This window comes from Salvelinus fontinalis, chromosome 25 (genome assembly GCF_029448725.1).
Source record: "Salvelinus fontinalis isolate EN_2023a chromosome 25, ASM2944872v1, whole genome shotgun sequence".
NCBI lineage: Eukaryota > Metazoa > Chordata > Actinopteri > Salmoniformes > Salmonidae > Salvelinus > Salvelinus fontinalis.
The window spans coordinates 14,443,327-14,456,125 of NC_074689.1; the positions used below are offsets into that span (position 1 = coordinate 14,443,327).

A 12,799-nucleotide genomic window follows, 5' to 3' on the forward strand; every position below is an offset into this window, starting at 1 on the left:
GAGTAGGGCTGTGAGTAGAAGACAGGGGATGAGACTCACGCTGATATCTGCTAGAGGCGGGATGACGGGCAGTTGCACCATGTAGCGCCAGATGTGAGCCGTCTGGTCCCCAGACGCTGAGGAAACACGAACACACACACAAACATGAATAAACACAGATGGACTGAGAAGCGTCACTTTAGCAAACACACCACCACACACACACAGGCAGTCATCGATCACATCTCATAGTTCTAACGATGTGCCAACTCACAGCTACCATTGCAAACACACACAGAGAGAACAGAGATTATGAATGGGACGATGAAACACGTCAAAATGGAGGGAAAGATAAGTGAACACTCGCTGATGAGATGTTTCAACACATCCGTACTGAGGTGACGGCACAGTTGAACAATAGTTAAACAACAAGCACAGTTGAACAACAGCTGAACTAACTATAACAGTCATACAATCTACAACAAAGGTTAACACCTGCATGTGGTGGATTCGTGGCATTACCATACATTAGCATACCTGTCAGGGCCATCTGTTCCGTAGGGTGAAACTTGATGGAGTTGACTGATCCGGCATGGCCAGCATATCTAAGCAGACATTTTCCTGTCTCTATACTCCACAGAGCAGCAGAGTGGTCTGTGGGGAACATTGAAAAAAAAGTTAACCTATTTATCCAAAGCTTAATGGCAAAACATTTCCCAGCAAGTTTTTATCTAAAAATACCTCCTGGTACTTCATCAGCACAATTCCAGACCCCAGTCATTAGACAATGATGTCCACCTCTTCATATGTTAACATGTAGCCTAAATGTGTAAGCGTTTCTCTTGTTATTTTTTAAGTTTATCCTTTCAAAAGTAAACATTTTAATTTCAGGTCCACCTTACAGGTGACATATCTGACCTGCTGATGCGGTCCCAAGAACCACAGGTGAGTTCCGTGTGACTGCCAGGTCCCAGATGCCGTCCCGGTGGCCCACATACTCCCTCAAGATCTGACACACAGCTCTGGACGTGGTGGCTTTGAAACTCGACACTATCTACAGAGAGGAGACACCACAATGTTCTCACTCACAAACCACACATAGGTGCTGGATGAGGCGAGTTTCCCCCTTACTACATAAAGCGCTATGAGTACCTCACCTGGTAAAAAGGCGCTGTAAAAGTCCAATCCATTACTGACACACCGGCTCACTACTACCCTGTGAACAGTAACTGTGCCTTATTCATTATTATTTTGGGGCAGCAGGTAGCCTAGCGGTTAGAGCGTTGGGCCAGTAACCGAAAGGTTGCTGGATCGAATCCCTGAGCTGATAAGGTAAAAATATGTTGTTCTGCCCCTGAACAAGGCAGTTAACCCACTGTTCCCCGGTAGGCCGTCATTGTAAAAAAGAATTTGTTCTTAACTGACTTGCCTAGTTAAATAAAGGTTACATTCAGACTCAAAAGCACCATTATTGAACAACCAGTACACAAGAAGAAGCAGAGAAAGATCATTGGAAATAGTGTTTGGGTTACAAATTGTGAGTTTGACATAAACATAAAAGTACAACACTTAACTGTGGAGTTAAATATTGAAACAAGGAAAAGCTTTCAGTCAACACAGATCTGTTCAGTCGTTCAATAAACATTTGCGGGAAAGGAAGTATTCATCTAAACCACAACTTAGTTACAAAAGGGCTTTTGATAGCAGTAAATCATTACACAAGCTCTAATGATCTGAAACAGCTAGAATGTTTACATAGAAGCTTACTCTTACTTCCTCATAATCAACAATGAATGAGCACCAGTGTGTAACACTCTGTAATCGAACATACCTTGCTCGTGGAGGCTTTGTAAGTGGTCATCAGTTTCTGAGAGAGCTGGCTGGTACTGTGACTGGCTGTGTATGCACACGAAGATGAACACATGGTTTGATTGTTAGAGAAACAGGTTAGATTTCATTTTCATAGAGGAAGGAATAAACACCCCTAAACTATAAAAAAAAAATATATATATATTAAAAATACACAATCTATTCAGCACAATCTTGGCTTTACTACTGTGTCAGCCCACATAGTAATACTGTGATGTGATTCAGACTTTATGCAAGGATAACAAAACTGTACCTTGTTAATTTGAATGGTTTAACACTAGGGTAGCACTTACATTTACTACAAGAAAAGCCAGTGAAAATAAACTAGCAAATCAAGTCATCAATTAACAAAATCTAAGCCTATTCCAAATGCAATACAACTTTATTATTCCTCAAGTGAAGACTAAATACTAAACTTCAGGTTAACTGTACCTTTCGCTTTCAGAGCTCCTTTGCTCAGCTCTCCTCCGTCTATGGTTTGTCCTTCGGATACTAGGCGCTCGTTGAGTGTATCAATTTCCCGGCGCACTACAGAATTAGCGCACACACACGGTTATCGGACAACAGAGATGACAGACAGCCACTACAAAACCACAAGGAAGTCAATCAGCTTCCTCAAGATCAGTATTTCACCCCACAAACATAAAACAAACCGGTGGACGAGCGATAGACGACTGTGGTAGCCAATCAGTCCCCGCAATGGGGCAGGTGTTCCTTCCTACAATACCTCCATAACATTATCCATTGATCATTTACTGTCTTTATGTAAATAGGCAACTCATTTTTATCAATAATCATCCATTTTGTGCGTTACATTAAATACACATGACACGCCCTCTTGTTATCACTTACATTCTAAGTTTTCGATGTAGAGATTCTCAAACTCCCGCTCTATCTGGCCAAACAGGTCTAGTAGATTGCTCCGCAAGGATAGGGGCAACTTGGAGTCCTGCAAACAAACGAAAACTGTTCACTTCAACGTCATAAAATAAACAGCAGTTCCGTATGCATTGGATGGAAAAAGGGAAGCAGTTTCATTAAACAACTTCACATTCTGACAGGCGAATATCTATCACATGACAAGCAATTGTTTTCTGTAACTGATGCAAAATAGACACAATTGTAGCACTGACTGTAACTATAGTAAGTAAATTCACTAACACAGATGTCACTACCGTAAAACCAAGTTACAACAGACAGTAGTCCATTACAAGAACACAGCCATAAATGTCTCATTACAAAACAATATTAAACTACCTTTTGTTCTGACTTACCAGTATCTCCATTCTCTACAACTGACAGTTCCCAGTGAACAGTTTGCGTGTACGCAGATTAAAACTATGCAAAGAAAAGTAGGCCACCATGAAAAGTCATACGGTTTTGACAGCTACTGAAACTGCTGCTATCCATATAGTTGAAGTCGGAAGTTTACATACACTTTGGTTGGAGTCATTAAAACTAGTTTTTCAACCACTCCACAAATTTCTTGGGAACAAACTATAGTTTTGGCAAGTCGGTTAGGACATCTACTTTGTGCATGACACAAGTCATTTTTCCAACAATTGTTTACAGACAGATTATTTCACTAATCATTTACGGAATTACAATTCCAGTGGGTCAGAAGTTTACATACACTAAGTTGACTGTGCCTTGAAACAGCTTGGAAAATTCCAGAAAATTATGTCATGGCTTTAGAAGCTTCTGATAGGCTAATTGACATCATTTGAGTCAATTGGAGGTGTACCTGTGGATGTATTTCAAGGCCTACCTTCAAACTCAGTGCCTCTTTGCTTGACATCATGGGAAAATCAAAAGAAATCAGCCAAAAAATTGTAGCCCTCCACAAGTCTGGTTCATCCTTGGGAGAAATTTCCAAACGCCTGAAGGTATCACATTCATCTGTACAAATAACAGTACGCATGTATAAACACCATGGGACCATGCAGCCGTCATACTGCTCAGGAAGGAGACGCATTCTGTCTCCAAGAGATGAACGTACTTTGGTGCGAAAGGTGCAAATCAATCCCAGAACAACAGCAAAGAACCGTGTGAAGATGCTGGAGGAAACAGGACTAAAGTATCTATATCCACAGTACAACGAGTCTTATATCGACATAACCTGAAAAGCTGCTCAGCAAGGAAGAAGCCACTGCTCCAAAACCGCCATAAAAAAGCCAGACTACGGTTTGCAACAGCACATGGGGACAAAGAATGTACTTTTTTGGAGAAATGTCCTCTGGTCTGATGAAAGAAAAATAGAACTGTTTGGCCATAAATACCATCGTTATGTTTGGAGGAAAATGGGGGACGCTTGCAAGCTGAAGAACACCCTCCCAACCGTGAAGCATGGGGGTGACAGCATCATGTTGTGGGGGTGCTTTGCTGCAGGAGGGACTGGTGCACTTCACAAAATGGATGGTATCATGAGGAAGGGAAATTATGTGGATATATTGAAGCAACATCTCAAGACATCAGTCAGGAAGTTAAAGCTTGATCGCAAATGGGTCTTCCAAATGAACAATGACCACAAGCATACTTCCAAAGTTGTGGCAAAATGGCTTAAGTACAACAAAGTCAAGGTATTGGAGCGGCCATCACAAAGCAGTGACCTCAATCCGATAGAAAACTTGTGGGTAGAACTGAAAAAGCGTGTGTGAGCAAGGAGGCCTACAAACCTGACTCAGTTACACCAGCTCTGTCAGGAGGAATGGGCCAAAATTCACCCAACTTATTGTGAGAAGCTTGTGGAAGGCTACCCAAAATGTTCAATTTAAAGGCAATGCTACCAAATACTAATTGAGTGTATGTAAACTTCTGACCCACTGGGAATGTGATGAAAGAAGTAAAAGCTGAAATAAATCATTCTCTACTATTATTCTGACATTTCACATTCTTAAAATAAAAGTGGTGAAACTAACTGACCTAAGACAGGGAATTTTTACTATGATTAAATGTCAAGAATTGGGAAAAATGTGTTTACATGTATTTGGCTAAGGTGTATGTCAACTTCCGACTTCCACTGTAGCTTAGTCACTAAACTGTAACATGACATGAGGAAACCAAATAGCCTATCTCTCAGGTCTTTAAATTGACACAAACCCACACACAAAGATGTTCAAGACCACGAGAGTCAGTGAGAATGAGGTTAACCACTCTCTCGCCATTCAGTCAACGGCACATGTAAACAACCTATGTATACATTTTTTTTTTAAAGGCAATTTGCAGCAAACAGTCAGCCCCTTAAGTCTTTCAAAGCTGCTCAATCATGTGCATAAAGATTTCCTTGGTTAGTGCGTGAAAGGATATGAGGGCCTAACCTCTAGTGTAGCAGTAGATTCTGCCAAGATGCCACCAACCGAGAGGGCAACCTCGCTTCTAGTTCTTAGAAAACTTTGCAGTATGTTGTTTTTCATGTATTATTTCTTACATTGTTAGCCCAGAAGATGTTATGTGCTATTACATACAGCCGGGAAGAACTATTAGATATCAGAGCGGCGGTAACTCAGCACTATGCTGCTCTGACATTGCTTGTCTAAATATTCCTTTACTTAGATTTGTGTTTATTGGATATATGTTGTGAAATTGTTAGATATTACTTGTTAGATATTGCTGCACTGTCGGAACTAGAAGCACAAGCACTTACATCTGCTAAACACATGTATGTGACCCAAATATTTTTATTTGATTTGATACATTGGCTGGCGGATGGATACAGTCAACAATGAGCCAACAGGTACTGGAGATGGAGAGAGAGCCTTGATGAAAAGAATACTCATACCTGCACAAGCGGACGTCATTAAAACTTGATGAGACAACAGCAGCATGTGGTACAGTTACTATATGCTCAGAGCAAATAGAATGGATAGACAGGCCAATGACAGGCTATAGAGGGACTGTCTAGAGAACCGATGCCAGTCACCTGAAAACAACATCACCTCAGTATACTTAGGTCTAGGTTATGCTTATTCGTCATGACTACTCACACGTGAGGCTAGCCTACACAATTTATTAACAACGCCCAAAACACTGAGAGGACAAATTCTAACGTAATTTCAGTTTCTGTACTGTACTGCTGTCCTCTTCCTTTTTATTGGTATAATGATAAGATGGTCTTGATCAAACAGTACGCCTAGGATGTATTATCTCACTGACTGAGGTAGCAAACACTGTGTTTGCATCAGGGATGGTGCCTGACTGTCTGTCTCATCAAAAAGCTCTTAGTCTTGCTGTTAGAGACAAATCGACTGTGTCCGAGTATTTTTGAATTCCAAATAGACCTTACATGTGAGACACTATCTGATTGATCGTGGAGGTATGGTTAATCACTAACTTATTTGACTTAAATATTAAGCCAGGAATTGTAAATAGAGATAGGCTAATTCACTTATTTAATGTATTGAGTCAATAATTTAACATTGATGTATTTTCAGTAACTCTGGCAGACAATGTCTTTGTACTCTTCTCTGAAGGAATATTTTCATCTTAGGTTTCTTTTTAATAGGCTACTACCATGGCTAACAACACACACATTTGATTAACTAGCCTACACACATACTGTGTACACACTTGACTAACTACACACGTTTCCATTAAAAAAAATAAAAATAAAAATAGGCTAAATATACACCTATGTTCACCTCGGTCCCCAAGAAACATGATGCACAGTACCAGTCAAAAGTTTGGACACACATACTCATTTAAGGGTTCTTCTTAATTTGTACTATTTTCTAAGCTGTCATCAAGGCAAAGGGTGGCTACTTTGAAGAATCTCAAATATATATATATTTGTTTCACACTTTTTTGGTTACTACATGATTCCATAGGTGTTATTTCATAGTGTTGATGTCTTCACTATTATTCTACAATGTAGAAAATAGTAAAAATAAAAACCCCAGAATGAGTAGGTGTGTTCAAACTTTTGACTGGTACTGTATGTCTACACTTTCTCTGAGAAAGTACATCTCACTTAAAGCATGTTACAACACCAGGTAGAAAGCAAGTCGCAAAAACCATCAGATACTGTCCTCACTCCCTGGTAATATCACACAAACAAACCTCCCATCAACAACAGGTTGACAATTGACATGATAATCACCATGGCTATTTTAATCTGCTGTTTCCAGCTACAATAGTCATTTACAACATCAACAATATCCACACCGTACCTCCGATCAATTTGCTGACATTTAAATGGACAAAAAAGTTGCTTTTCTTTCAAAAACAAGGACATTTCTAAGTGACCCCAAACTTTTGAATGGCAGTAACACTTTTGGCTATTTTAAATTTTTACTGTAATGGTTTCAATTTCAGTAGTACATCACTAAATCTTAACAGCTAACAGATACAAACCAACTGCTTTTTAAAACGTTCATATGCTTTAGAGAAAGAGAGATAGAGCATATGTGTATTAAGTTACCATGTCTACTGTTTACTTTGTGTGTGTTTACTGCAGTAGTCAGCTCGCTCACCTGTCCGTCCAGCATCTCTCTCTGCATGCCTGTCACTGTGCGCTGCTCCTGGTCAGTGCTGTTGCTGCGCCGAATGGACAGGCTGTGGGACTTGCGCTTCTGCTTGGTGTGACGGGCGGCGGCACTGCTTCCACTCTCTACAGGCATCCCTCCTCTGTGACGTCCTCCGGTTCACTTCCTACCTGAGGCTGAGCAAACACAACCCATGATTCAACCCTGGCTGTCAGGTTTCAAATTACTGCTCTCTGCTGGCGCCTGGAGAATGGCTGTCCTAAATGGAACCCTATTCCCTATATAGTGCACTACTTTCAACCATAGACCCCTATATAGTGCACTACTTTTGACCAGAGTCCTACAGGCCATGGTCAAAAGTAGTGCACTATAAAGGGAATAGGGTTCCATTTGAGACTAAGCCAGAGGCTTTATTGTTCTTATCATACCACTGCTGTTAAATACACTTCCCTTGTAGTGTAGCTACAGGATAGTAAGCATTCACTCTATCTAGGCAAGTTATCAGGACAATGAGAATGAGTAAATTGTCCATAGACTAGAGCAGTAGACATTCAACATGATCATGCAAAAGATTTGAGCATTTCAAAAGCCAAAGAAAGCACGACTAGTCCCAAATTGCATTTTATTCCCTAGTATAAAATACCCTACTTTAGACCAAAACCATGTGCTCTTGTCAAAAGTAGTGCACTATATAGATATGGAATAGGGTGATATTATGGACACAACCTGGGACATGGAAATAAGGATGCATACCATTAGTGAGAAGCAGCATGACAAGTACATCGTTGCATCCTAAACTGGCAGGTAATGAAGGTGATCACAATGATGTGGGTGGCCAGTAGCCTAGTCTCCACAGTTGATGGAGAAAGCCTTCAAAGACACCACTGGCTAGACAGACAGATGGAAAAACAAGATGTCAATAAACGGGCAAACGAGTGATCTGGAGAGCAATTTGCTTATAAATCTGACTTCCACACTCGGATTCGAAAGAGACAAGACAGCAATGAGAACACAACAAATGTAAAACAACGTATTGATAGAGATGACGCTGCATCGGTTGTTTGATTTTGAGTTGCTTTACTGTTAGCTGTTAGCTATGTGAATTAGTTAGCTATGAGAGAACCAGTCAATTAGCTACCAATGGCATGTAACTAGCTTGTTAGAACCCGCAAACTAGCAGGCTAATAATGTTTGCATGCGACCTGTTATAGTCATGCAAACAGGCCTTCATGCAGTAGCTATGGTTAGCAAGGCTGCCGTATATATTAAGGCCATACTACCGGTACCTAACTAACGTTAGTTGGAGTACATACTCAGATGGAGAACGCAGCTAGCTAGCCTCGATTTCCAACTACGCTACTAGCTAGCTAACCATCTACAAAGCTAACTAACTGGCTCTGAAAAGTCGTTTTTTCAACACAGTAGTACTCTAACTAAGCTACTTACTTTATAAAGGTAACTACGCAAGTGTCTTTTGAAGGTCGTAGAAAAATAAAGGGAGAGAGCACGTATATTTCCAGAAAATTGACTCTCGGGTTTATGATACGAGTCGGCTCATCACCGCTCATGAATCAAGCGTCATGGGACACAAGCAACGCGAGGCTTTGGTGGACGAGAAAGGCAATCAAGGAATTGTCAAAAAGTTACGTATTTGATTTGACAGTCGTAGAGATATCTCAGTTAGGGGACACAGACAAATCTCTAATCTATTGTGAGTAGCTAAAACGTTGCAAATTAAAACGTTTGACTGTTTTAGCAGGTGTTTTAGCTGGTGTAGCTTTCATAAAACTGAGTAGGAGAGATGCCGCAAGTGCTGCTATGTCATGTGATAAGGCATACGTTTCCCATCACTAGCCAATACGAGTGCTGCTATGTCATGTGATAAGGCATACGTTTCCCATCACTAGCCAATACGATTCGCGTTTCTGTAAGAACCAATGATCAACTCAAACGTCAGCGATGAGCAAATTTACAAGGAGACTTACCAATGTGTGTACTGATAATCGTCGGAAACAGAATGTAAGTAAAACATAATTTCTAGGGCTGAAACTGCATTGCGCATTTATAAGGAGTTGTGCTTTCTTATCAGCGGTTGTGTAGACCGTATTCTACGTGGATAGGTCGTTGTCCAAGGTTTAATTCCACTTGAAAGCGGGAGGTGGTTCGATGGCGTGTTGGCGACCCCATCCTATCTGATTGGTCTTCGTTTTTGGTCTGGCGATGGTGCGCGGCTTGTGGGCGGTGCTTCGGGTGGTGTCCAGTGAGGGACGTGCTTTGTTAAAGCCAAATATACCTGTTTCTGGAGGACTAGGCATTACAAGAAATCCTATATTTCATTCCAGGTCTGTCTCTTTGAGGAATATATCAAGGTATGTATTGGCTTTTTACTTACATGTATGCATTTGTTTACTCTTTTGCTATTGTCTGCAGCAGCAAACGCATCGTTTCTCGTGTCTGTGTATTGTGCTTCCGTTAAACGTTTACATGCGCCTCTTCTATTAATAGCCTACATAGGCATGTATTTAGAGCCTTCTTGCCTCATATTACTGTACTTGAATTCAACTATATCTTCAAATATTCTACTGTCTAAATATAATGTTATATGCACCAATAACCAATTCATTCCAATGTAGGTCGGAAACCTGTACTGCTATATGCGCCCATCCGCTAATCAAATTGTTGTTCTGCTCAGCAGTGAGGTGAGAAAGCTGCGAGGGTCTGCTGTCGGGATGCCTGAAGTAAATACAGATAACCTGGACGAGAAGCAGGTCCAGCTGCTGGCAGAGATGTGTATCCTTATTGACGAGAACGACCAGAAGACTGGAGCAGACAGCAAAAAGAACTGCCACCTCAACTCTAATATTGACAAAGGTAGAGTGACAGCCCTATGGTTATGTGTCCGATTATTGCTGATATATACCCCACGTGTCTCTCAAGTTGGTCAACATTGTTGCAACTCACATTGACATGGAGTAATTATGGAGGATAAAATAAACAACCGCATTACAGGTCCTGCCCTAATTTCTGTGCTCTCTGTCACCATGGGGCCGCATGGCAAATTGCCCCAAAACGCAGTGATCAAGAGCCAGTCCGCCCTTCTCAAAGCTCTATACGTCTATAATAATAATAATGCTGTCTAACTTAAGTTTTATGCCTTGTATGTGAGTTCAATCATTCGCCTCACCTTGATCTTAGTCAGTGAAATTCATAATACTTGATTGCACATTGTTTAACTCTAATATTAAAGTGTAGTCAGATATGAAATGTAGATAATTTAACCCACTATAACAGTTTCTCTATATACTACACACATGAAAGCTGTGTTGCAAAGCCATGCAGCTCACAGTCATGTTGAATGGTAACTAATCAGATCATTTCTTCTGCTCCAGGCTTATTGCATCGTGCATTCAGCGTCTTCCTGTTCAACAGTGAAGACAAGCTGCTCTTACAACAGAGATCTGATGCTAAGATCACTTTTCCAGGTCAGTAAACCACCCGCTGACTCTTAATCACTAATGTAACTTTTGTGTGCATCCATAGCTATAGTCATCAGATCAGTAGTGGAATAATGAATGTTTCCCTCCCTGTTTCTGTTCAGGGTGTTATACCAACACATGCTGCAGTCACCCCTTACACACATCCAGTGAGCTGGAGGAGCTAGAGGCCATCGGGGTGAGGAGAGCTGCATCAAGACGACTGGAAGCCGAGCTGGGAATTCCCATGGATCAGGTACAGCTTTCATAGGTTATTCCCAGGTTATTACAATGTACTAACCATTTCATCATGTCATTTCTTAGTAAATATCTAGTAATTTGTGCACAGTAAATTAAAGTGCAACTGGCTTTATTTTATGAAGTATATAGTATTGAGACGGTGTTTGAGAGCTTTGAGATATGTAAGGTGTAGCTACTGTATGTTTGATAATAGTTGCCCTTTGTTCTGATCATGTCCAATGGTTCACCCTCAGGTTCCACCAGAGGAGATGACCTATTTGACCCGTATCCACTACAAGGCCCAGTCAGACGGTGTGTGGGGGGAACATGAGATCGACTACATCCTCTTCATGCAGAAAGACATAGAGGTGAACCCAGACCCCAATGAGATCAAGACCCACTGTTATGTCACCAAAGAGGAGCTGAAAGAGATGCTGAAGAAGGCCAAGAACAACGAGTTACTGATCACGCCCTGGTTCAGCCTCATCGCAGAGACCTTCCTCTTCCAGTGGTGGGACAACCTGCAGAACCTCAAACAGTTCATGGATCATGACAAAATACACAGGATGTGATTCTGCGTAGGATGTGAATCTTTGGTTACCACCCAAAGTGGCACTCTATTCCCTAGGGGCCCTGGTAAAAAGCAGTACACTACATAGGGAATAAGGTACCATTTGGGATGTAGACATTGTTTGTGTAGGGTTTACATGGAAAGCTGCTATGAGGGATGTAGGGTACTTTAGTCTTACTAGAGTTTGAGAGTTGATACTTTTTTTTTTTTGATTTCTGTAAATTGAATAGAAAGAACGTGGTAGGAATGAAAATCAAATGGAATTGACCCAGTTTAAAAAAGGAATGATTGAGGCTGTATTAAGGTATGATTTTTGTATAGCTTGTACTGTATAGCATTTTTTTTATGTAGTAGCTATACAAGTGCCTGACTCACTTAGGCTAAGGTTGTTATGAATGTTGTTTTTAGCGATCTGGCACTGTTTCCCATTTCCCATTGTAATGTAAATGTATTATATGAATAAGCAAAAATTTTGTTGCGTTTGACTTCAATAAAATATCTAATTAGGGAATCAAATAATTTTACAAGTAATAGAATTGTCCAGTAAATATTTTCTTAAATAGAGCCAGATACCTCTGACAATGCACTTCACACCATTGAACAGTAGGTGGCAGTAAACACCCACGTTAGTTTCAAAGGCTCATTTAGTGTGTTTTTTTTCTTCAGGAATGTGTTAAACTGCTATGCCTCAACCTTTTCACGTTTGGTGTTGAAATTCAACTATGTAAAAATGTCTCCATGCATATGTTCACTACTTTTACATTTAACAACGACAACATTTTAAATGTGATTTTTTTTGTGCTCCAGGGTGGGAGTCCTTTTTTGAGATGCTTTCTTGCATCTGCTAATTTGAATGCCCTGAAAAAATTGCTTAGTCAAAATCAGGTCACAGGCGGAGTAGTAGGCCCAGATAAATTGAGAGAGGCCTGTTACATACACAGTAGGGCAGGCAATGACTGTCATAGACATTGGTCAGTCAGACTGCTGTGCTGTCTGTGCAGCCTTCAGCCTACCTTCTGGCCCCAACTTTATTAGGTAAGAGGGTTTCCTGAAGGGTTATTAAATCCAACAGTGCGTTCACCAATTTCCATCAGTGTTCATTGCTTTGTTAAGGAAACATAAGTAACTAATGTTTTGCAGTGATTGAACAGAAATGTCCTTTGTGCACTTCAGTTCAATTATTTGTG

General features: G+C 40.7%; 2 protein-coding genes across 6 annotated transcripts in view; one reads left to right on the forward strand and one right to left on the reverse strand.

Annotated features, from left to right (window-relative positions):
• The window catches only part of LOC129822862 (WD repeat-containing protein 37-like), a 31,030-nt gene extending 21,627 nt beyond the window's left edge, over positions 1-9,403 (reverse strand). The window contains exons 1-9 of one of the 4 annotated variants that reach the window (XM_055881336.1): positions 9,314-9,403; positions 8,082-8,216; positions 7,317-7,504; positions 2,701-2,797; positions 2,281-2,376; positions 1,811-1,875; positions 898-1,033; positions 517-633; positions 40-116 (exon numbers count right to left, since the gene is read on the reverse strand). In XM_055881336.1, coding sequence (XP_055737311.1) covers positions 40-116; positions 517-633; positions 898-1,033; positions 1,811-1,875; positions 2,281-2,376; positions 2,701-2,797; positions 7,317-7,463 — 735 coding nt within the window. In that variant the 5' untranslated portion in view covers positions 7,464-7,504; positions 8,082-8,216; positions 9,314-9,403. Of the gene's footprint in view, positions 1-39; positions 117-516; positions 634-897; positions 1,034-1,810; positions 1,876-2,280; positions 2,377-2,700; positions 2,798-7,316; positions 7,505-8,081; positions 8,217-8,774; positions 9,126-9,313 lie in introns of those variants that run through there. The other 3 variants (XM_055881334.1, XM_055881337.1, XM_055881335.1) reach the window with 3 other exon arrangements.
• A 52-nt stretch (positions 9,404-9,455) lies between these two features.
• On the forward strand, positions 9,456-12,131 carry idi1 (isopentenyl-diphosphate delta isomerase 1). Of its 2 annotated transcripts, none has more exons than XM_055881338.1 (5): positions 9,456-9,697; positions 10,021-10,199; positions 10,718-10,810; positions 10,927-11,057; positions 11,296-12,131. In XM_055881338.1, the coding sequence occupies exons 1-5, from the start codon at positions 9,549-9,551 to the stop codon at positions 11,611-11,613; spliced, it is 870 nt and encodes a 289-aa protein (XP_055737313.1). In that variant the 5' UTR covers positions 9,456-9,548; the 3' UTR covers positions 11,614-12,131. The 2 variants fall into 2 exon arrangements, with proteins under 2 accessions (XP_055737313.1, XP_055737314.1); XM_055881339.1 differs by having other exon boundaries at positions 10,024-10,199.
• Positions 12,132-12,799: the final 668 nt, after the last annotated feature.